We start from the raw sequence: 20,884 nt of genomic DNA, 5'->3' as shown, positions 1-20,884 counted from the left end.
AGTAAATTTCGAGTGGAAGGAAACTGCACAGTAAAAAGCTTAGCATCGAGGTCTCAAGAATTTCGTGGAATTCCATCATTAAAGGCCTCGAATCACCACTTTACTATTTTTAGTAGTTTTCTTTTATTTTGAATATCGTCCTTTAATGTTGTTTAATTCCCGTATTTTATTATGGCTTTATTTTTTTTTATTTGTTTCCGTTTTTAAGGTTGTAATTGAATTTCAGAGTACCATAAATATTTGCAACGTCCTATGTTTTAAAAAAGATTTGGATTAATGAAAAAAAAAAGAGTTCTCTAAAAAATCCTTGTTTCCGGTATTCTTTGTGAATCAACGAGTTCAAGATGCCATTTAATTGGTATTCGTAATCTAACGAATCAACAAATTTAGGAAGAATCATTGACCGTATTCGTGCGTGAATCAACAGTCGTGATTGTTTATCCTTTCCACCACCTCGTGCTACATCACATACTTTCCCAACCAAATTTCTTATCTTAAACAATGTGTTGAATTATAGAAATGATTGCAACATCGTATTATTTCAAGGTCAGTGTTTTGGTGGAAAGCATATGCTAGAAAAATATTATGCAAGGAAACTCATTTTTGGATCAACTAGTGCTAGTAAAACTGTGTAATCATCCTTTATTTTTTATTTGTTATGGTAAACTCACTTTATTTTATTCACGTTGTTTTCCATTTGCTTTTATGTCAATGACTATGAAAAATGGAAGGAGGGGGTGATACCCCTCGGTTAGAAAACGGGTACCTAAATGTGATGCCACTTCTCAGAAGATGAGAAAAAAGGGGTCACACTATAGAGATGGTATACGATCAATCCTATAAGCGTTCTACGACCCCGAGAGAGCAAAACAGGATTGGTACATTTCCCAACAAGTTAGGGGGCATGTCCGCAACATAATTCCGTCGCACATCGCCTCTTGGTTAGACGTAAAGCCTCAATGATAGACAAATATTTTGAGCGGTACTCATACCTGTTTAAAATTTGTTTGCTGAAATCTTGAAACTTGCAAATTGCTCCCAGCGAAAAAATCCACGAGCATATAAAAGACACTATTATCTGCAATGCGAAGTAACATATGCATGATGGTAAGGCAAAATTTAGCTCCCACTAGAGATTGCAGGTTTGTAGGTAGCAATTTTTCAACTCGCGCAAGTCTAAGTATCGCCCATGTAATATAGTTTAATAAGTACGAGTATTGATCCCACGGAGAGTACAAAATATAATCGAATTACTTTACAAATATTGTGAATTGAATCTAAGGTAATTAAAAGTTGGGTTTAACATAAAAATAATTGAAATTAAAAGACTACAAGCAATAAAACACGAGAATTCAAGTATGAGAAATGCTAAAACTACGACTTCACCATAACTGATATAGTTTGAGTTTTTGGACACGAATCAAACAATCTATTTCTATGGAAATCACAATATATGAGCACTAACCTCTCTCGAGTGAATAATGAACCTATGCAATTGAAGCTAAAACAAATACAATCTTACTAAAAACCTAAAAACTAAGAAAGCTTCAATAAAAACATAAAAACACCTAAGGACTAACTTCGAATCAAGCTTCAAAGCATGCTATTAGAGCGTATGAACCGCACTTATAAAGTTGCACCTCACAAGAATCGGTAGAGAAATATATGGCATAGTATACAAGTGAGGACGCCTGGAAAGCAAGTATAGATAGGTTGGAGTTACTAAGTATATTTTTACATTGTGTTAAAAGAACTAATCTATTTTTGTATTCGGCACGAAGTGTGTTCTTGAAACAATAAAAAAAATAGCAAAAGAGGACAATAGTTGGACAAGGGACTTCACCTTTCACTCAGCATTGCTACCTTAATGTAAATGGTAACTAAAATACGTTATTTATTTATTTTTTTATCAAGTATTTCGTTATATACTTTTATTATTTATTCAACAGAAAAGAGGATGACCAATTTCTTAGAGCACATAAGATACGGGCTCTCGACCAAAATACATATATATCATGGAGATTCTCACTGCATGAAGAGATTACGTAAGTTGGAATTAATTTAGTTTCGGGTTATTGTGACTGAGCCACTGAGGCTGCATTTTCTGGTAGTTTCCTCTAGTGTTTAAAGATTCGTTTTGCAGTTATTTGGTTTATTCATATAAAAGGACATCTATGTTGCAATTTCAATAGAATTTCGTATACTTTATTAATAATTTAATTTATAATGATCATACACAAAGTAAGTTGATAGCGCTCGTCGAGGAGATGAAGCAATATAGTTGGAGAATTAGGTTCTGCTCGAAAACATTGACACGTGGGAAACCAAAGCGATCGATGAGGATGACTCTAGCGGAGAGACATAATTAGAGTACCTAAATAGGCCCCTTAATCTATAGAGGATATTTAAAATCCGCATAAAAAACTTAATAGATACAAACTGAAGCATACTATACTAGAAGTACTACAATTCTAATTATGGTTAAGCTACTTATCAAATAAACATTCTTGTACTAAAAAGCATACAAATTATTACATTCGAACAGACCGTATTGGCACCACATGTAGAGGAAATTTCTTACGAACAGAGAGTCCATAAACTTCACTCATGTCCATATTCTCAACTGATCCACTTTCTTCGGGATATTTCCAATCAAACCAGTATAACAGATTGGCAATCACATATTCAATGCTAAAATTACCGAAAGCCAATCCGGGGCATATTCTTCTTCCGAACCCAAACGGGATGAACCGGAAGTCATTCCCGCTGATGTAATCCACCGGATCTTTCTCAAATCTCTCGGGAATAAACTTCTCGGAATCATCCCATAGATTCGGGTCCCGCTGGATCGCCCAAGCGTTTATAATGACCCTTGTCTTGCTGGGAATTTCATAGGGTCCAATTTTAGCCATCGTTGTGGTTTCACGTGGGACTAGTAGAGGGGCCGGAGGGTGTAGCCTTAGGGTTTCTTTCACGACGTTTTTTAAGTAATCCATTTCATCAATGTCGTCCATGTCTATCTTCTTTTTCACAGCCCCAATCCTTCTGACCTCTTGTTGGGCTTTCTTCATTGTTTCCGGGTTCCTCAATAGCTCGACCATTATCCATTCGGTTGTGGTGGAAGTAGTCTCGGTTCCAGCACCGAACATGTCCTGAATATATATATATATATATATATATATATATATATATATATATATATATATGTACAGACACGATAAAATTATAACAGCCTCGTTCCAAAATGCTTTTAGAATAAGCATCGACTATATGATTATACTCATGTTTTGTTACTTGGTTTTTATGAGATACCTAGTTCAATATTAAAAAAATAAACCTTTATTTTGATCTTCAAATCTAACAATAAAGCTTCTGAGAGGGGACTATTTTTCAATTTAAAATTTCTATAAATAAAATGAGTAAAACAGGTTATAACAGTCATATATTAAAAAAAAAAAAAAAAAAAAACTTGGATGGGGAAATTAATTTTTCCTATAAAGAAACTATAATTTCAGGGAAACTATAAGTCTTTAATAATATAGTTAAAGTTAAAGCAAAATAGTTATTTGAAAGTCTTTAATATAATTCAAGTTTTTATCAAAATAGTCAAAATTTTAAACTCGTAAACAAAATAACTTTAGTTTGAGAATGTCTCAAAACAATTTGATGTCTATACATTTTTTGAGACTCTATACAAGATATCTACCTCTGTATACATAACTGGGCAATGTTAAAAAACTTATGACACTTAATAGTAGTGAATAATTGAGAGAGAGAGAGAGAGAGAGAGAGAGAGAGAGAGAGAGACCTGAATAATTGACTTTAACTGGTTTTGAGTGAGCTGAAAGTCAGAATCCAAATCTCGCTGAATCTGGAGGAGAACGTCCACAAAATCTTCAGTGTCTGATTCACTAACACTAGATCCCTTATGTTCTTGAATTATATGGTCAAGGAAAGCCTGAAATTCCCTTGAAAGAGATCTCAGTCTACCTACATAACCACTAACCATATCCACCCATTTCAAGCAAGGAAAGAAATCTGCAAAGCTGAAGGCCAAAAGATGAGCCGAAATGTTTTTCGAAAACCCTCCAAGTTTGTTAAGCGAACCATCCTCGTTTTGATATTTTGTCCCTAAAATACATTTAGAGACTATGTTGTTTGAGACTTCAAACAAAATTTGACTCAGATTTATGGCTACTCCATTATTACAAAGGCAAGCTTCGTTAACCCTATCGACTATAACATCGACTTCTTTCTCTCTCACTTGTTGAAACGACTTGACCCGCTTGTGACTCAAGAGGTTAGCCACACAAATTTTCCGAGCTTTTCTCCAATACTCGCCATAGGGAGCGAATGCGATGCTATCAACACCACCGGAAAGGATGTCACTTGCTAGGGTTTTGGGCCGATTCGAGAAGACAGTGTCGTGAGACTTGACTATCTCTCGGACAAAATCTGGAGATGAAACGATAAGAGCCGGAACTTGGCCTACTTTTAGGTATAATATGGGGCCATATTTCTCGGTGAGCTTATGGAAAGAGTGGTGTGGGACCTTCCCTAGCTGGTGGAGGTTTCCGATGAATGGGAGTGTCGGCGGAGACGGAGGTAACTTTGACTTTTGACGGAAGACTTTATTGTGGAGATAGATAATTGATGCTAGAAATGGAATGAAAATGGAAATTAAGAGTAAGAATAGCTCATTGGTTTTGAGTAGTTCTAGTGATGGAAAATCCATATTGATGATTCTTATTCAATAGGCCATGAACTGATTGGTTATATAATCTAAATAATGATGAAACGGGAGTTTTTGATAAAGTGCCTGCACTATACAAGCGGTTTGATTGATATTAAATGCTCTTTGATATCAAATTTTTCCATCATAATATTACTTTGGCAATTTTATAGAAAAAAAAAATACAAATCTTACTTTATTTGACAAAACATAACAAAATTTCCTTTTTTTTTTCCATTAAATCACTCCTACCGGGGGTAAATTCCCATATCAAAATACACCATTCCATCAGTATTATTAGAATTAATGAGAGCTAATTATTTATTATTATTATTAATATTATTATTTTGTAAAGAGAAAGAACTCACTGTATTTGGCGAACTTTATTTTCTTAGTTAAATAGTCAAGATTTGTTAAATCTTAACAACTAATTATTACTTTATTTTTTTAATTCTATTTTTTTTATCATTTTATTTTTATTTTTGTGCGAATTCAAGTCACGTTTGTATATATATATATATAATGCTTCCAATTATCTGTTTGACTATGTATACTATTACGGCTTTACCTGTATACACAATATTCTTTTTATAATAAGACAACACATCATCATATTCGATAGTAGAAGGATAAACTAGACCACAATGAAAGGAGAGCTAGTTCTGATTCCCTTGGCCTACAGAGGCCACTTCCCGGCAGCCCTGGAGTTGGCGAAACTCTTGGTCTCTCGGAGCCACGAACTTTCAATCACAGTCCTTCTCATAAAACTTCCCACCGACCCCAAACTCACCGCCTACAACGACTCACTCGTCGCCTCTTTTGCGTCCGACCGCATCAAGTTTGTCGACGTCTCGCCAAACACCGACGCTGATTCTGATTCCGATGCTGATAACGCAGAAAACAATCCCTTCTACTCGTGCGTCAAGTTGATTGAGAGGCACCGGAACGGTGTCAGAAGCGCGGTCGTGACCACCGACGGAGTAGTAAAGCCTGGTCTTTTGGGGTTCGTGCTCGACATGGCTTGTATGCCCATGGCTGACGTGGCAGAAGAGCTTGGAATCCCAACGTACGCATTCTGGGCCGCCAGCGCAGGCTTCCTCGGCCTCAATCTCCACCTTCAGATCACCGGACAAAGCATTGAGTTAGAAGCCGAGGAGCATCGCTTCCCAGGATTCAAAAAGCCCGTCCCGGGACGCGTCTTGCCTTCCTTTCTGTTCAACTCCGGTGCGCCAGTGGTCCTCGGCTGGGCCAAAAGGATAAGGGAGTCGAGAGGAGTCATCGTGAACACCTCGGCGGAGATCGAGCCCCGAGCTCTCCAAGCCTTGTCCCCGTCTCCGCCGGTGTACGCTGTGGGGCCCATATTGCATTTCGATCAGGAGAGCGGAGACTCGGGGAACATCATGACGTGGCTGGATCGCCAACCCCCCGAGTCGGTGCTCTTCCTGAGCTTCGGGAGCCTTGGTGTGAGCTTCGACGTGGATCAGCTAAGAGAGATCGCGGCGGCCCTAGAATCCTCCGGCTTTCGATTTATATGGTCGGACATGAAATTCAGCTCCGATCCCGACACGATCCTCATCCTCCCGGAGGGATTCTTGGAACAGACTTCCGGGAGGGGAAGAGTGACTGGGTGGGCCCCACAGTGCGGTGTTCTGGGCCACGTGGCGGTGGGAGGGTTCGTGTCGCACTGCGGGTGGAACTCCGTGCTGGAGAGTCTGTGGCACGGAGTTCCGATCGCCACTTGGCCGCTCTACGCGGAGCAGAAGCTCAACGCCTTCGCGATGGTGGAGGAGCTGGGACTGGCGGCGGAAGTCAAGATGGACTACAAGCGTGGCCTTGACTTCATTGAGGCGAAGACCATCGAGGCCGCGATTCGGACTGTCATGGAAGGAGAGAGTGAGCTCCGAAAGACGGTCAAAGAGATGAGCGTCAAGTGCAAACGTGCCTTGGTTCACGGCGGCTCTTCGTTCTCGTCGTTGGATCGTTTCGTGAGTCATGTTTTCGAAAATCTGAACTTCAAGTGACTTGATTTTAGTCTCTCTTGTGGCTTTTATGAAAAATTTGTTACAATTACCCAATCCCCTAATTTCATTTAAAATTTTAGTTAAAATTTCATTATATTAATAAAAGCCCACTATCCATAAATAATTTAAATTAACTAAAAAAATTAATTTAATTTACTTAATCCATACCAACTAAATTAACGAAAACATTTAATTTAATTTACTTCGCTTTGGTGTGATATTTTCTTAATAAAATGCAAACGTTGGCTATTTCCAAAACAAGAATATTTTTGTTGTCTATTAAACTACAGTGCTCATATTTTAAGCATGTTTAAAATCTAACCACATTTAATAAGGTGGTCTCATTAATCAAATAATATTTTACATGATTTACTCTAACATTTCTATACGTTACTTTTAGTAAATTTTGATAAATGACTAATTTATCTTAATATATGAAACGTTAATTAGCTCCCTAAAATCAAATTTGAAATTGGTAAGGTATCTACAGTGCCCTATTATTTATACATATGAAATTATCATAGCATAATTTTTTAGTATTTATTAACTATGAATATTAATTATAACCATAAATATTATTAAACTCTTTGTAGTGCTATTTATTTTAATTTAGCACACTTTAATTTTATGCCCACGAATATGTTGTTAAAATATGTGTGACAATATGCTCTAAAAAATTATATTAACCAAAAAAAAAAAATTAATGTGTAAACTAAAGCCAGCAATGCATCGAGATCAATCAAGTTTATCGGGGCTGCAATGCAGAAATGGTAACTTCATTAAGTGACGATACTTGGTTGCTTGAGGAAGAAGTGTTGATAACATCTTCGAATGCTCTCACGACGAAGAAACCGGGTTCTTTAGGCTGATCCAACGGACTTTGGCTTCCCAACATCATAACCACGGACGACATGTTTGGCCGATCTTCGGGGCGCTGTTGGACACACAAGAGACTAATGTGGACACATCTCAATATTTGCGACATTGAACTCGAGTTTACCAAATATTCGTCGACAATTTCTATGGTTTTATCGTCTTTCCATAATCTCCATGCCTTGAAATGATAAACATTTGAGGAAAATATAAGATTATTAACGGTTTGAAACTATATATATAAATAAGTGATGAAATTATAATTCCATAATTGCTCTCCTTACATGTCCCGTGAGATTAAGGTCGCGATCGGGATTGAAGAATCCTCGGTTTTTTCTCCCACTAATGATCTCTAGTACTAAAATTCCAAAGCTGAATACGTCCGATTTTACCGAGAAAAGCCCGTCACCTGCGTATTCGGGTGACATGTACCCACTATACATTTTCCATGATAGAGTCAATTGTCTATAAAATTAATTTATACACAAATCATTAATGAGGGTATAGTTAACTTACAATGTTCCAACAACTCTGTTCGTATTTCCTTCCGTTTGATTTTCTCCAAAACTTTTGGCCATTCCGAAGTCTGATATTTTTGGCATCATATCGCTATCAAGCAATACATTACTCGCTTTGAGGTCTCGATGAATTATCCTTAATCTTGAATCTTGGTGAAGATAGAGGATCCCCCGAGCTATTCCGCAAATGATTTCAAATCGCTTATGCCAATCGACAACCTTCTTTTTGGCCTCGTCTAAAAATTTATTTTATTAGTACTATATAATTAGTCCATAAAAAAAAGAAGCAAAAAGATAAAACATATACCAAAAATGAAGAAGTCCAAGCTTTTATTTGGCATAAATTCATAGATCAACATCTTTTCGTCTCCTTGAATGCAACAACCAAGAAGCCTCACAAGATTCCGATGTTGAAGTTTCGCGATTAGTATGACCTCATTCTTGAACTCACTGATTCCCTGGCCTGAACATTTCGAAAGCCTTTTCACCGCAATTTCTTGACCACCTTTTAAAATTCCCTGAACATACAACAATTTTTTTCAACTTACTTCAATAATTTTTTTTTTTAGAATTTCTCGAAAAAAATACTCCTTTTCAACTTTCAACATATATTCTAATAAATTATTGTATGCTACTTTTCTAACCTTATAAACAGGTCCGAAACCCCCTTCTCCGAGCTTGTTCTCATTTGAAAAGTTATCGGTGGCAGAAGATATTGTAGCCAAGTCAAAGAGTGGAAGCTCTAGGCCTTCTTGATCATTTTCTTGTTGTCGTTTGTACCCTTCTGAAATGATTCGTTTATATTCTTGTAATGAAAAATAACATGTTTCAAACTCGTAGGTAATTTGTACTGTAAATTTTGAATATGATTCATTGTGTCATAATAAATGCTTCAAATTTACAATTTTAAATGACGCTTACATTTTTTTTTCAATAAAATATATAATGAAATGATCAAATATATTTCTAAATGATCATTAAAAATCAGTTCTAATGTTAGACATGTGCAATTTTTCAGTACAACTACAAATATGAATGAATAAGTATAGATGCCAAAAATATCAGTTCAGGAAGTGATACAAATTTGAAGAATTAAAGTGCAATTACTGGATATCTTCACTGTTAGCTAGCTTATACTAAAAATTTAATTAATGAGAAAGAAAAAAGATCATGTATATATATAAACGAAAAAAAATCTTAAGTGCAATTAATGATGTATGTATAAAAGAAAAAAAAAATATCTTTCTTTGCAAAGAAAGTAACTAGAGAACTTAAATAAATTAGATAACTAAATTTTAAATCATGTTAGCATAATGGGGAAGACAAACTCCTTTATATGCGAAGATGACTATAAGGAAATGGGATTCACAGTAGTTTAGCTATTTTGTAACTCGCTGCTAATTAACCATATTGAAGGTTTGAAAAAAAAAAAAAAAACCCTCAATGCCTATTCAAATTTTCTCACGCGATTATCATCATTTAATGATGACTACCTCAATAGGAACTTCCAATCATAGCTATATATGTAATCTCTCATGTTCATCTCCCAATAAATAACTAAAATAAGGTCATAAAAATTGGGCTTAGATATGTGCCAATTTTAGAGGACTAAATAGTATATACACAATAATAGAGGACTGGATAGTATATAGCATACAATAATAGAGAGATAATAGCGGATGCTTATTTGATCAATTATTTTTAAAGCCCTTATTGTTGGTAATCAAATTGACCAAACAATTCTTACATTAAGAAATTTTTGGTATGAAAGTCACATAATAATCCAAAATTGTAACTTTAATAGCAGCCAGTGAAATCGATATACGAATTAGTGGAGGACAGAAAAACAATTTCAGCCACATATAAGGAAAAATAGAAGGAAAAAATGCGTTTGATATTTTGTCGCACTTATCGACTTATTATTCCAAGTCATAGTCTTCTATAATTTCTTTGTTTTGGACTTTTTGTTAGGGTGTGCACCGTGCACGGTTCGTCTGGTCCGATCTAAAATTTGTTAAAAAATCGAATCGGACATATTTAAACGGTTTTAAAAAAATTAAACTGGATTGGACGAAATCATAAGAAAAAACTCGAATCGGACCAAACTGGTTTAAACGGTCCGATCCGTTTTAAACCGGACCGTTTTAATTAATCTTTTGTTTATATTTTTCTTAAATAGTAATCGATCCGGTCCACTTTTAGACCGTTTTTGGAGCGTTTTAGACATATTTTTTTTTATTAATTTTGTTTTAATATTAATCGGTCCGATCCGGTCTAAACCGCGGTTTAAAAATTTTAGACCGGACCCAATTGTTTAAAATTACAAACTGAACCAGTGAAATTTTAAACTGTTTAAAACCGGACCGTTGGTCTAAAAATCAACGATACTGTCCAATTTACGAGTTCATCGGTTTTTTTGCACTACCCTTTTTTTTTTGGCTGTTATAAAAATTCATAACTTGTGCCCAGCCCAAAGACATCATATGTTGAATAGTCTTAATTATTCATGAAAAAAGGTAATAGTGAATTTATATTTTGTGTTTCTTTTTCTTTCTGATGAATATGTTAAGGAAAATAGAATAAGAATCCCTAACCTTGAAAGCCTCTCTTCTTGAAAATGCAGTAAAATAGTGATAAGACAGCAATCCCAGATAATCCACCGATGGTTGAGACTATTACAACCATTCTCTGCTTGTCTTCACCTTTATCTTTTTATTCGGTATTTTTTATATGAACAAACCAAAATGAAGAGAAAAATAATTAGAACATACCTATTAAGTCTTCAAATCCTATTAAGAAGAAATGAAAATGAACTGTGGCCTTTCAAAATCTATGACAAAATTAAAAACATACCTAGTTCGGAATTCGACATCCGAATAAATAGATCTTGGCCTCCGGAGGAAAATTCTCTAATATCGACAAGATCATCAAACCAAATCACGCAGCCGCTTCCTTTTCCCGTAATATCTGAATTCGCATACGCGGTACAAGAACAGTTACTCAGACATTTGAGCTTACATTCTTTGAGATTCATTGTTTTGTTGACCCAAGAACGCGTAGTGTCGGGCAATTTCAATCCCGAAATCCTAGCAAACCCGTCATTAGCTTTCCCCTCAAGGCATGTCAAAGGCTCATTTCTCAAGCACCCATCGTTCCAATCCATCAAATCCCATTTGGTCTCAGATTTTGGCTTGAATCCCTTCAAGCAATTGCACACGGGATTATCTCCAATCACGCAATTTCCATTGGCCCCGCAAATTCCATACTCGTCGCATTGGTCTCTAGGCACCGTTGCATACGCTCTCCATGTTTGATCAGATTTAACCCAAATGAGACGTTGCCGTTCACTCGCCGTTTGGTTCAGCACGATCCTCGAGACTGATGCGTTCTTGAGATCGTACATGTAATAAACTTCTTGTTCATCGTAGACGAAATAGAAGCCGTAGAGAGGGTTTGGCTTGAGCTCCGGTGACCCGCTTAAACGGAGCCCATTCCAAGGCCCAGTTCGATAAAATTTTGAAGAGCCCTTTCGGACATAGGCCTCGGGGTACGTGTGGAGCTTCGGGTCAAACTCGACTCCATAACTGAAATCTTTGGGACACGGGTCGTCCACGTTGCTCCAAGCCAACAGACGACGATTAATGTTCCTCCTCAAATCCCACCCCAGCTTCATTCCCGGCAATAAAGTGTCCGAAGGGTAGTCGAAGCTTTGCCACAAGTAATTTTCCTCGGAGTTTCTATCGTCCTCGTCTCTCAGAACGAGATTTCCCGAATCTAGAATCTCCAAGACCGGTCTCTTTGCTCGTCTCGGTGAGTTGGTGGACCAAATGACACTCTTGTTGTGATTCAAGAGCACGAGATCTCCCGTGCTATTCATCGCCAACACGCCGGAGGAGCCTAAAATTGGATTGCATCGATTTGCAACCCAAATGACGGTTTGGGTCGATATTTTCTTGTACCAAATCCCAACAAACCGGCGGTCGGGATTGCCTTGAGTGTTGAAAAAACCGAGCTCAAAATTTCCTTCCTTTGAAACCAAACTACCCTTACTATTATCACTAATGGATTGAAAAGACTTCAAGCGATAATTAGTTGCTTTAGAAAATCCATGGAAAAGAAGGAATACAACAAAGCTGAGCTTAAAATACGAAGAGGCCATTAAAGCCATAAACTTTTCGTATATCACTATATTTCTTTTTTGTCTAGTGATATACATATAACGCTTGAAAAATACAACGTTGCCTTAGAGGATACGGCAAGACACTGAGTCGTGTTATAGAGACTTGTATTGACTTTACCAATTTTAAAGAGAAGTACAAAAAGAGTGATGGATGTTGAAAAATATGTGTTCAGATTCTTTCCAACTCATGTTCGGTTAATTTGTGGACGAAATCGAGCATTAGAATATTCGGTCATACAAGACGTAGTACTAGAAAAATTATCTCTCTATAGCAGTAAATAAGGTTTTTAGAGGAATATTAAGTTAACTGGTAGCTAGATTAGCTCACTAGTTTATGTCGGGCTAATTTTTTTTTATAAAATAATGAGGGGTTTAGAATAAATTTTATACACATGTAAAAAAAAAATAAAAAAAAATATGAATATTGTAACTAACTATGCCAACTGAAACATTTGTAATTATTATATTGTGGCCACGTTTTAATTTATTTTGGTTATTAGCTATACGCTGACATGGCAGCGATTAATAGAGGCTGAAATCTTCTTTTTATCCTTCTTTAATATATACGATATTTTTAAATTAAATAAATGTGTTACTGAAATTAAATAAAGGATTGTAATTGACTTTATTTCCTTATTTGTAAGAAATAGCTATGTGCAAAATTTGACATGATTTTGTTTAGCAATTAATCACTTACTTTGAATTCTGTCAAAGCATTTTTTTTTTTTTGCTTAGCAACTCTCTCTCTCTCTCTCTCTCTCTCTCTCTCTCTCTTCACATTTGTTGTCGGATAGAGGTCAGAAACAACATGAGCACAGTTAATAGTCGATAATAACTGTAGATAGATTTTTGGGTTTTTATGGTTTTTTAATGTGTGTTTTTTATACAGCGCAAAATAGTCGATAATAACAGTTAGTAGATTTCTGATTTTATGATTTTCTGGTTTTTATTCAAGAATGTGTAGTTAATAATCGTTACTCACTATTTATAGTTAATAGTTGTTAATAATTGTGCAGTTTAAAATACATAAACCAGAAAATCACAAAAACTCATAAGTGTATACAACTATTACCGACTATTGTCTGCACTACTTTTGTTTTTGATCTCTATCCATCGCTACAAATGTGACGAAAATGAAGAGAGAGACAACTAAAAGTAGTATATTTTAAGACACTATAAACATTTTTTAAAAAACTTTTGGAGTCATACCAAAAAAACGAATTTTAAGTAAGTGAATTAAAAAGTGTATATTTTTTTAAGACGTTTTAAAAACGTCTCTAAATCTTTAAGAAAATTAACATCAAATCTCTAAACAAAATGACTTCAAATAAAGGTCCACGTAGACAAATAATTGATGATGTGGAGACATTTATGAAGACGTTCTTTCGATGTCTTACCTCATACTTATCAAGACATTGTTTTTGTGACTTCAAAAATAGTGATGACGTGGAAATTCAATTAGGGAAGATGTTTTATTTTATCTCGCTTGTTTACGTGGAATTTGAAGAATGCTGAGGTGGACACCTTTCATTTTTTTTTTTGTGGGATTCCGATTTTATTTAAATCATTTAATTTAGGGTTATTAAGTTATATAGCCACACGGGTATAGTGAATTGAGATATAGCTCACCTTTCGTTAATTTCTTGTAAATAGCCAAGTTAACTTATTAATAGCCAAGTTAACTTATTAACAGGGATCCGATGCATCAAAAATGCCCAGCCCGACAGCAAGGAAGGCGGCGAGGCGCCCACGAGGCACTCACGCGAACAGGGATCCGAGGCGTCAAAGACGCCCAGCCCGACAACAAGGAAGGCGGCGAGGCGCCCTCCGGGGCAGGCGCCCACGAGGCACTCATGCGAACAGGGATTCGAGGCATCAAAGATGCCCAGCCCGATAGCCAGGAAGGCGGCGAGACGCCCACGAGGCACTCACGCGAACAGGGACCCGAGGCATCAAAAATGCCCAGCCCGACAGCAAGGAAGGCGGCGAGGCGCCCACGAGGCACTCACGCGAACAGGGATCCGAGGCATCAAAGACGCCCAGCCCGACAACAAGGAAGGCGGCGAGGCGCCCTCCGGGGCACTCACGCGGGTCAGAGACGTCGAGTACGTCCGACCTAACAGCAGGAAAGGGGACGAGGCACCCCTAAAGTCAAAGACATCAAAGCAAGCAAGATATTCAACACAGTAACATTTAAAGACGAAGATCGAAGATAACTCTCATTCCACCATTTGAACACCACGAAAGAGAGTCAAAACAAAATCTAACTAGGTGCACAACCGACCGCACCATCCCCAAAATCATCATCTAACTAGGCGCACAAAAACCGCGCTACACAAAAAGCTTGCTAAATAGCGGGAGTACCGCAGAGACGTCAATCCTCGTCATCAGAATCGCCGTCACGACCATCCCCCAGGTCCACGTGCGCCTCACCCTCGGAAGGACCCTCCTGCTGACCCTGCTGAGTGGTCGTTGCGGGCGGCACGGCCGAACCCTCGAGGACGGCCCGAGGGGAGGCAGGAAGGGCGATCGGAACGTCGGGCGCGGCCGCGTCAGGCTGGGCATCGCGGAGTCTCGCTGGAGCGCCACCGATATCGAGAAACCTGTAGGTAGGGGGGATGCTAGCGTTCTCCTCCTGGTAACCGTCGTGACACATGGTAACCCCCCATCCAAAACATCGCACCGGAGGCCTCCTTCCACTCGCTCTCCATCCTCGCTAGCTCAACCCCCACGGACCTTTCGAGCCGAGAAACGGTCGCCGTCGCGCCCGCCAGGTCGGCACGGAGGGACTCGATCGTCTCATTATCCTCGTCAAGTCGAGCACGCATGGAAGCAAGCTTATCGGCATGATGTACCGCCTCTCCTTGGAGGCACCTCACCCGCTCCTTGAGATCGGCAATCTCATGGCGAGCGCGAGATACCTCAACAGATCGCTCGTCGGACGATAGCACCGCCTCCTTCAGTTCCAAGTCGCGCTCCTCCAACTTCTTCTTCAACTGAGCCACCTCAGCGCGGGCGACCGCTTTGCCCTCAGCAAAGCCGGCGGCTCGCTCAGCCTGAGCCTCTAACTTCAGCCGCTCCGCCTCCTTGCGGAAAAGGTCCCACTCCTTGCGGATCTCCCCCATCTCCTGCAGACGGTCGCGGACGGCTCGATACACTTGCTCGTTATGCTCGCTCACCATGAAAAGCTGAAAATAAATAAAATAACAATACGAGGTACGGTCAGGAAGGCCATTGCTACCAACCAGGAGGATAAGTGAAAAAGACTCACCGAGCGAGTAAGCTCTGTTGCATCCCGCATCGATTGGAGACCGTCCTTCGAAACCACCGATTTGAAGTCTCCCATGCGAACCTTTCGCAAGTCTTGGAGGCAACGCTCGCCGAGACGGTCCCCGAGCTCAGAAACGGTCGGACCGCGAGATTTCTTTGGCGGGGGAGGGTCAGCATCAGAGGCGTGGCGCTTCAAACCACCATCACCCTTCTTGGCACCACGACCCTTGGACGTGGAGGCTATCGCCACATCGCGGTCACCCAGCGCGGCACAGGGCGCGGCCGGCGGGACCGAGGGAGGCGCGCCGTCTCTCCCGTCACCACTGACGTGGGCGACGGGAACTGCAGCGGAGCCATGAGCGCCCGGCTCCCCCTGGGGGGCGGGCGGGGTGTCCGGCGAAGACATAAACCTCCTACGCTCACTTGTCCTCTCGCGTTGAACTCGGGTAGCCGGAGCCTCGGCAAGATTACGGGCACCTGGCGCAACACGAAACCCGACGGGTGGGACTAACGACGGCACGAACTTCCTCCTCTCATCTCGACCTACAGGAGGCATACCTGCGTAATACACAACAAAGCCATCAGTAATAAGCGTGGAAAACTTGAGATAGAGACAACATTAGGAGAAACGAAGAAGTAAACGACTAAGTAAGAGATCCTCTATGGGGAGCTCCTACCATCCTGCACCACTGGCGGTGGCGGTGGGGACGGCAAACCCGAAAAGTCCACCAAGGGGGTCGAGACACGCGGAGACGACAAAGGGGTCGGACCCGACGGGCCTGGCAGGGGGGCCCCCCGAGGTGACGCGCGAAACACGGTAGCCCGAGTTGACGACGCCACGGAGGTTGCCGAAGAGTCCGAAAGAGGTGATTTGGAGCCCGATTGCGCCATGGTTCCCGAACGCGATTCCGACCCAGACAGGACGACCAAAGGCGGCCCCGACTCGTGAGGGACGACCGGGAGAGGTAGGGGCTCGTCCGCCGCCAAGCCGTCAGCAGGGGCAGGCCCGCAAAACGGATACCAACCTGCACTTGCCCACCGCTCGGGGTCCAGATAAGCCCTCCCCTCGCGCTCCCCATGAGTGAGTCCCCTGATATACGCGATAAACCTGTCGCGCCCGGGCGAGTCCTCGCCGGAAGGGAAGCCGCCCATCACGCCGAACTCCCGAGGTGCGTCCCCAAGTAGCTCGACGGGCACCCAGACCCAGTCGGACTTCCATGACTTGGAAATCTTGGAGGGCAAGTCGTTCAAGAGCGCGCGGTTCAAACGATCCCGAGGGGAATACATGCCAGGGACGCTCGTGTTGTGGAAGAACGCAAACAAACCTCGAAACTCATCAAGTGTCATGGCACGACCGCATTTTCTATGCCATATAATATGGCACGTGGTGACGTAGCGGTAACAGGTCTGAGATAGCTGAGCGGCATGCAAACCAAGGGCCGCGAGGAGACGTTGCAAGATCGGCTGCAGGGGGAGTCCCATGCTGTTGCGCAAACTATCAAGGTGAACGGCAGCATAACCGACCGGTGGACGACTCGGGACCCCCCCCCCCCCCCCCCCTGCGGAACGCGGAACTCCACCCCGGGTGAGAAAATTATCTCACGACGGAGCCTCGCCAACTTAGCAGGCGTGACCCTACTCGGAATGTCAAGACCTGAATAGTCCCGCGACCACGTAGGGAGTATCTTGGGTCGAATCCGGGACTTGTCCGGAAAAGGCACGACCCCAACCGGCATCGCCGCCCTCACCACTTCCCCCTGGGCCCCCGGACGTTTCCGCACGATCTTTTTTCCCTTCTTCCTAGACCTGGACGAGGGGCGGTAGTCGGGGTCGGCGCGAGGGGCCGCCGTAATGGCCGGGGCACGCAAGGAATCCACACGCGGCCTACGCATACCCGATCCTTTACCCCTCGGGACGTCCTTAGGGGGAGCCCGGGAAGCGTCCTCGCAATCTAACCTGGGAGCATGTAAATCCTTATCCACACAGGGTGCCAGGCTAGAAGACTTACCCCCGCACGTCGAGCCCATGCTCGCCGAGGCCACGGCGCGACGACCTCCCTTCGTCGGGGCGTCTCCGCATGAAGAACTCGATAGGGAGATGAGGGGCTGGTCCGATGCCATGCCCTCCCCCGCTGCACAATCCGCGCCCCGATCTCGCGAATTGGACGCCCCTTCGACAACCACTCGATCGACGGGTGGGTCGCGGGACGAGCCCGCCCCTGACGTAGGCGGGAAGAACGGCGCCCACCCTATCCATCAAGGGGTTAGATCTCGCCACAAGGAGGAGAGGCGGGGGGAGCTCTCGACGCTGGTCCGCCGCGCCCTCCGAGCTGGAAAGGAAGGAAGAACCGAAGGTGGTGTCGCCTAGGCCACGCGCGAAGGAAGGGCCCGCCGGAGACGATGAAGGCTCGCGTAGACCGAAGAAGAAGGAAGGTCGCGCCGAGGAAGGTTCACCCAACATGTCCGCCGCGCCAAGAAATCCCCGACCAAGGCGAGCCGCCTCGGAGATCTCGCTCGGATCGGAGAAGGTCGGGCGCCGAGAAGGCCCAGCCTTCGCAACAAGCCACCCGGGACAGCAACGGGCCGCGCTAAAGGCCTCGCTCGGGCCTGGGAAGGACGCGCGCCGGGTAGGGGTCCCGACCTCCACGTCGGGTCGCCCGGAACTGCAATGGGCCGCCCCGAAGATCCTGCTCGGGTCCGGGAGGGTCGCGCACTGGAAAGGAGCCTTGAGCTCCGCGCCGAGTCGCTCGGGACGACACCAAATCGCGCCGAAGATCCTGTCCGGAGCCGAGGTCGCGCGCCTGGGACGTGAGCAGACCTCCCCGCGCCGACCAACCCAGTACGCGGGCCCGGAGAGACGACGCGGGCTGGAGGAAGACGCGGCCGGGGGTGGGGGCGAGGCCTCACGCACGGCCGAGCTCCGGGCCGAAGGGAAGCCGAGCGTCGGGAGAAGGGTCTCACGCGTGGCCGAGCACCGGGCCGAAGGAAAGCCGAACGCCGAGCGCAGGTGGTGGCCGAGCTCCCCTCGTTTGTCTTCTGCGAGGAGCGCCGGAGAAGACCCAGATCTCCCGAGCCGAGGGGGGACCGCGCTGGAGGATTTCGGACCGGTGGGATAGACCAAGCGGCAGGGAAGAGGAGACGGGCTGGAGTGAGATGCGCCCGGGCGAAGGATGGCCGAGGATACCGGACGGCGGCTGTGAGAAGAAGAAAAGCAAAAAGAAAACCCTAGCTCCTTGTCCAGTGAGACACGCGAAGAAGAAAGAGGAATGGAGTGGGATGGACACGTGGACGAATTTTGTTGGCCCAAAAGAGTGATTTTTAAATCACAGTGGTTTTTTAAAAGATTTGTGAAAGGAATCTTCCCCAAAAAATCATCCTGAGAATTCAAAATAAAAGGGAAATCCTTTTTACCACAGCCCCCAAGACTTTTTTCAGCAGCCTCAATAATATCTGGAAAATCATCTCCACTTTCAAACTCAAAGAAGTCATCACATGGAGGAGAAAATGACATATCCAAATCCTTAAACCCCACAAAATCATCAATACCAAGGTCAGGGGGCCCACTATCTCCATGGGGGTTGGTGGAATCCATCAATATAGGATAAAAATCATGTGAAAAGTGACAGATGAATGATTAAAAAATCAGCAAAAAGAGGGAAAATCAAAGACCCACCTTCAGAAAGAGCTGGACTTCCTCCAAAGCAACAAACAAAAATAACCTTTCCTCTCAAAAGCTCCACACCACCTAAAAAAAATGAAAGTTTCTTGAATAACAAGTCACCCAAGAAACTGGGGGGTTAATGTAATGAGGGATTTTCCTTACCCAAGAGAAACATCAAGCCCAACCCAAAAAATCAAGGAACCTAGCCCTACCAGGAGCAAGGAGGGAAGGATCCAGCCCCGCCGAGGGCAAGGAAGGAAGGACCCAGCCTTGCCAAGGGCAGGGTGTTGTCAATGGTGCCCACAAGAAGAGTTGTAGTGTGTATTTATGTACATTTGATGTCATATAATCTTACGAAGACTCTTGCTTGTAATTGCTTATTCATTAATAAAGTTGAAACGTTCATTCATTCTTTCTTTGTTTGAAGCTTTATGATAAAACCTTAGTCTTATAGTCCATAAACAAACTTAACAACTTACGAAGAGACAAATGTAGATTTGCATGAACAAACTCTTCGTAGTTTGCTTAAAACGATATATTCGCAATCTTAGGGTCAAAGGACTATTGACCTCAGTATGATTGTTAGAAGAATCTATGATGTCTGGTTATGAGGCATTGAGAGTTGGGGACTCTATAGTTCTTCTAGGTATCTTCCGAAGGTACTGAATTGACCAGTGCACTTCTAGAGACAATATAAGAACAAACCATTTAACCTCTTATGTCTCGAAGTCACTATGTATGAATTGCATCATGCTTACCTTAATCCTGAAATGAGACATGCCATTTCACACCTTAGTATTCTCATTTGAGAAAGTCAAAGTTCGGACTCACTATGTGATTCCGAACAAGGCCTATTGGTGAAGTACTAAGTTGTGAGTCTGTCATGAGTAACTTTGTGAAGTTCTCATAGATATGGAATTCATGTACAAGATTGCTGAAATGCAATGTATGTCACCTCATGCTTTGTTCCTTGGAGTGTGAATAAATGAACTGGCCAGTGTCCAAATTGAGTCCCGACTCTTTTGGATGAAACAATGTGACTTGTTAGCTCCTCGTCAATACATTGTTTCTAACTTATTCACAAGCGACAAAGGAGTTGAGGAAATAACAGCTAGAAGGGTAAAATGGTAATTTAGTAAATCCCGACTAGCTGATGACATTCATGAAGGGTAAACATAGATAATATTCAGTGGATCCGCTCATCATAATTAGGTCGAATTCTTGAGTAGAAAATAAATTCATTTGAACCGAGAGATTTTCAGTGTCAGCTCTTTAGTGGAGTCAGTTGGCATTAAGCTAAACTTGGAAAAGGTTTGTGAACTTTTGAGTCCAAGTGTTTAGCTCAAGCTTTGTTCATTTGGGTCCATGAGGTCACTGCCACGAATCACATCGATAGGAGTAGTTAAACTGGAAGCTAAGTCAAAACAAGAACGAAAATAGTTAAAAGGGTATTTTTGTCTTTTGAGACAAAGGATGAAATGAATGTCAATAAATTTTTTGACAAGTTTATTTGATGACTTAATGTCACTCGGCCATAACTTGATTATTGGGCCTTGTGAATTAATTTCATTTCATAAGAATTTTATTGAAAATTCTTAATGGGCTTTTCTCATGTTGTCATGAACAAATG

At 42.1% G+C, this 20,884-nt stretch overlaps 1 protein-coding gene and 2 pseudogenes across 7 annotated transcripts; 1 reads left to right on the top strand and 2 right to left on the bottom strand.

Moving 5' to 3' along the window:
- Nucleotides 1-2,531: 2,531 nt before the first annotated feature.
- On the bottom strand, nt 2,532-4,735 carry LOC149398373 (phenylacetaldehyde oxime monooxygenase CYP71AN24 pseudogene; annotated as a pseudogene). The gene is made up of 2 exons (XR_016296981.1): nt 3,809-4,735; nt 2,532-3,152 (listed from the first exon to the last, which is right to left on the bottom strand). The product of XR_016296981.1 is annotated as a phenylacetaldehyde oxime monooxygenase CYP71AN24 pseudogene (transcript).
- Nucleotides 4,736-5,372: 637 nt separating this feature from the next.
- On the top strand, nt 5,373-6,766 carry LOC149398372 (anthocyanidin 3-O-glucosyltransferase 2 pseudogene; annotated as a pseudogene).
- Nucleotides 6,767-7,424: 658 nt separating this feature from the next.
- LOC149398371 (G-type lectin S-receptor-like serine/threonine-protein kinase At4g27290) lies at nt 7,425-11,832 on the bottom strand. Of its 6 annotated transcripts, none has more exons than XM_089615727.1 (8): nt 10,998-11,832; nt 10,739-10,852; nt 10,504-10,515; nt 8,789-8,925; nt 8,452-8,662; nt 8,143-8,380; nt 7,911-8,061; nt 7,425-7,807 (listed from the first exon to the last, which is right to left on the bottom strand). In XM_089615727.1, exons 1-8 carry the CDS (start codon nt 11,815-11,817, stop codon nt 7,499-7,501), a joined length of 1,992 nt encoding a protein of 663 aa, XP_089471853.1. In that variant the 5' UTR covers nt 11,818-11,832; the 3' UTR covers nt 7,425-7,498. The 6 variants fall into 6 exon arrangements, with proteins under 6 accessions (XP_089471853.1, XP_089471855.1, XP_089471851.1 ...); XM_089615729.1 differs by lacking the exon at nt 10,504-10,515 and adding an exon at nt 9,635-9,637 and having other exon boundaries at nt 8,789-8,928; nt 10,739-10,846; XM_089615725.1 differs by lacking the exon at nt 10,504-10,515 and having other exon boundaries at nt 8,789-8,949.
- Between the last annotated feature and the right edge of the window lie 9,052 nt (nt 11,833-20,884).

The sequence above is a fragment of the Urtica dioica genome, chromosome 5, assembly GCF_054948205.1.
Source record: "Urtica dioica subsp. dioica isolate 48M chromosome 5, U.dioica_male_clone48M_v1_H2, whole genome shotgun sequence".
NCBI lineage: Eukaryota > Viridiplantae > Streptophyta > Magnoliopsida > Rosales > Urticaceae > Urtica > Urtica dioica.
The sequence above is the reverse complement of the archived record's forward strand: the minus strand, read 5'-3'. Positions and strand labels throughout refer to the sequence as shown.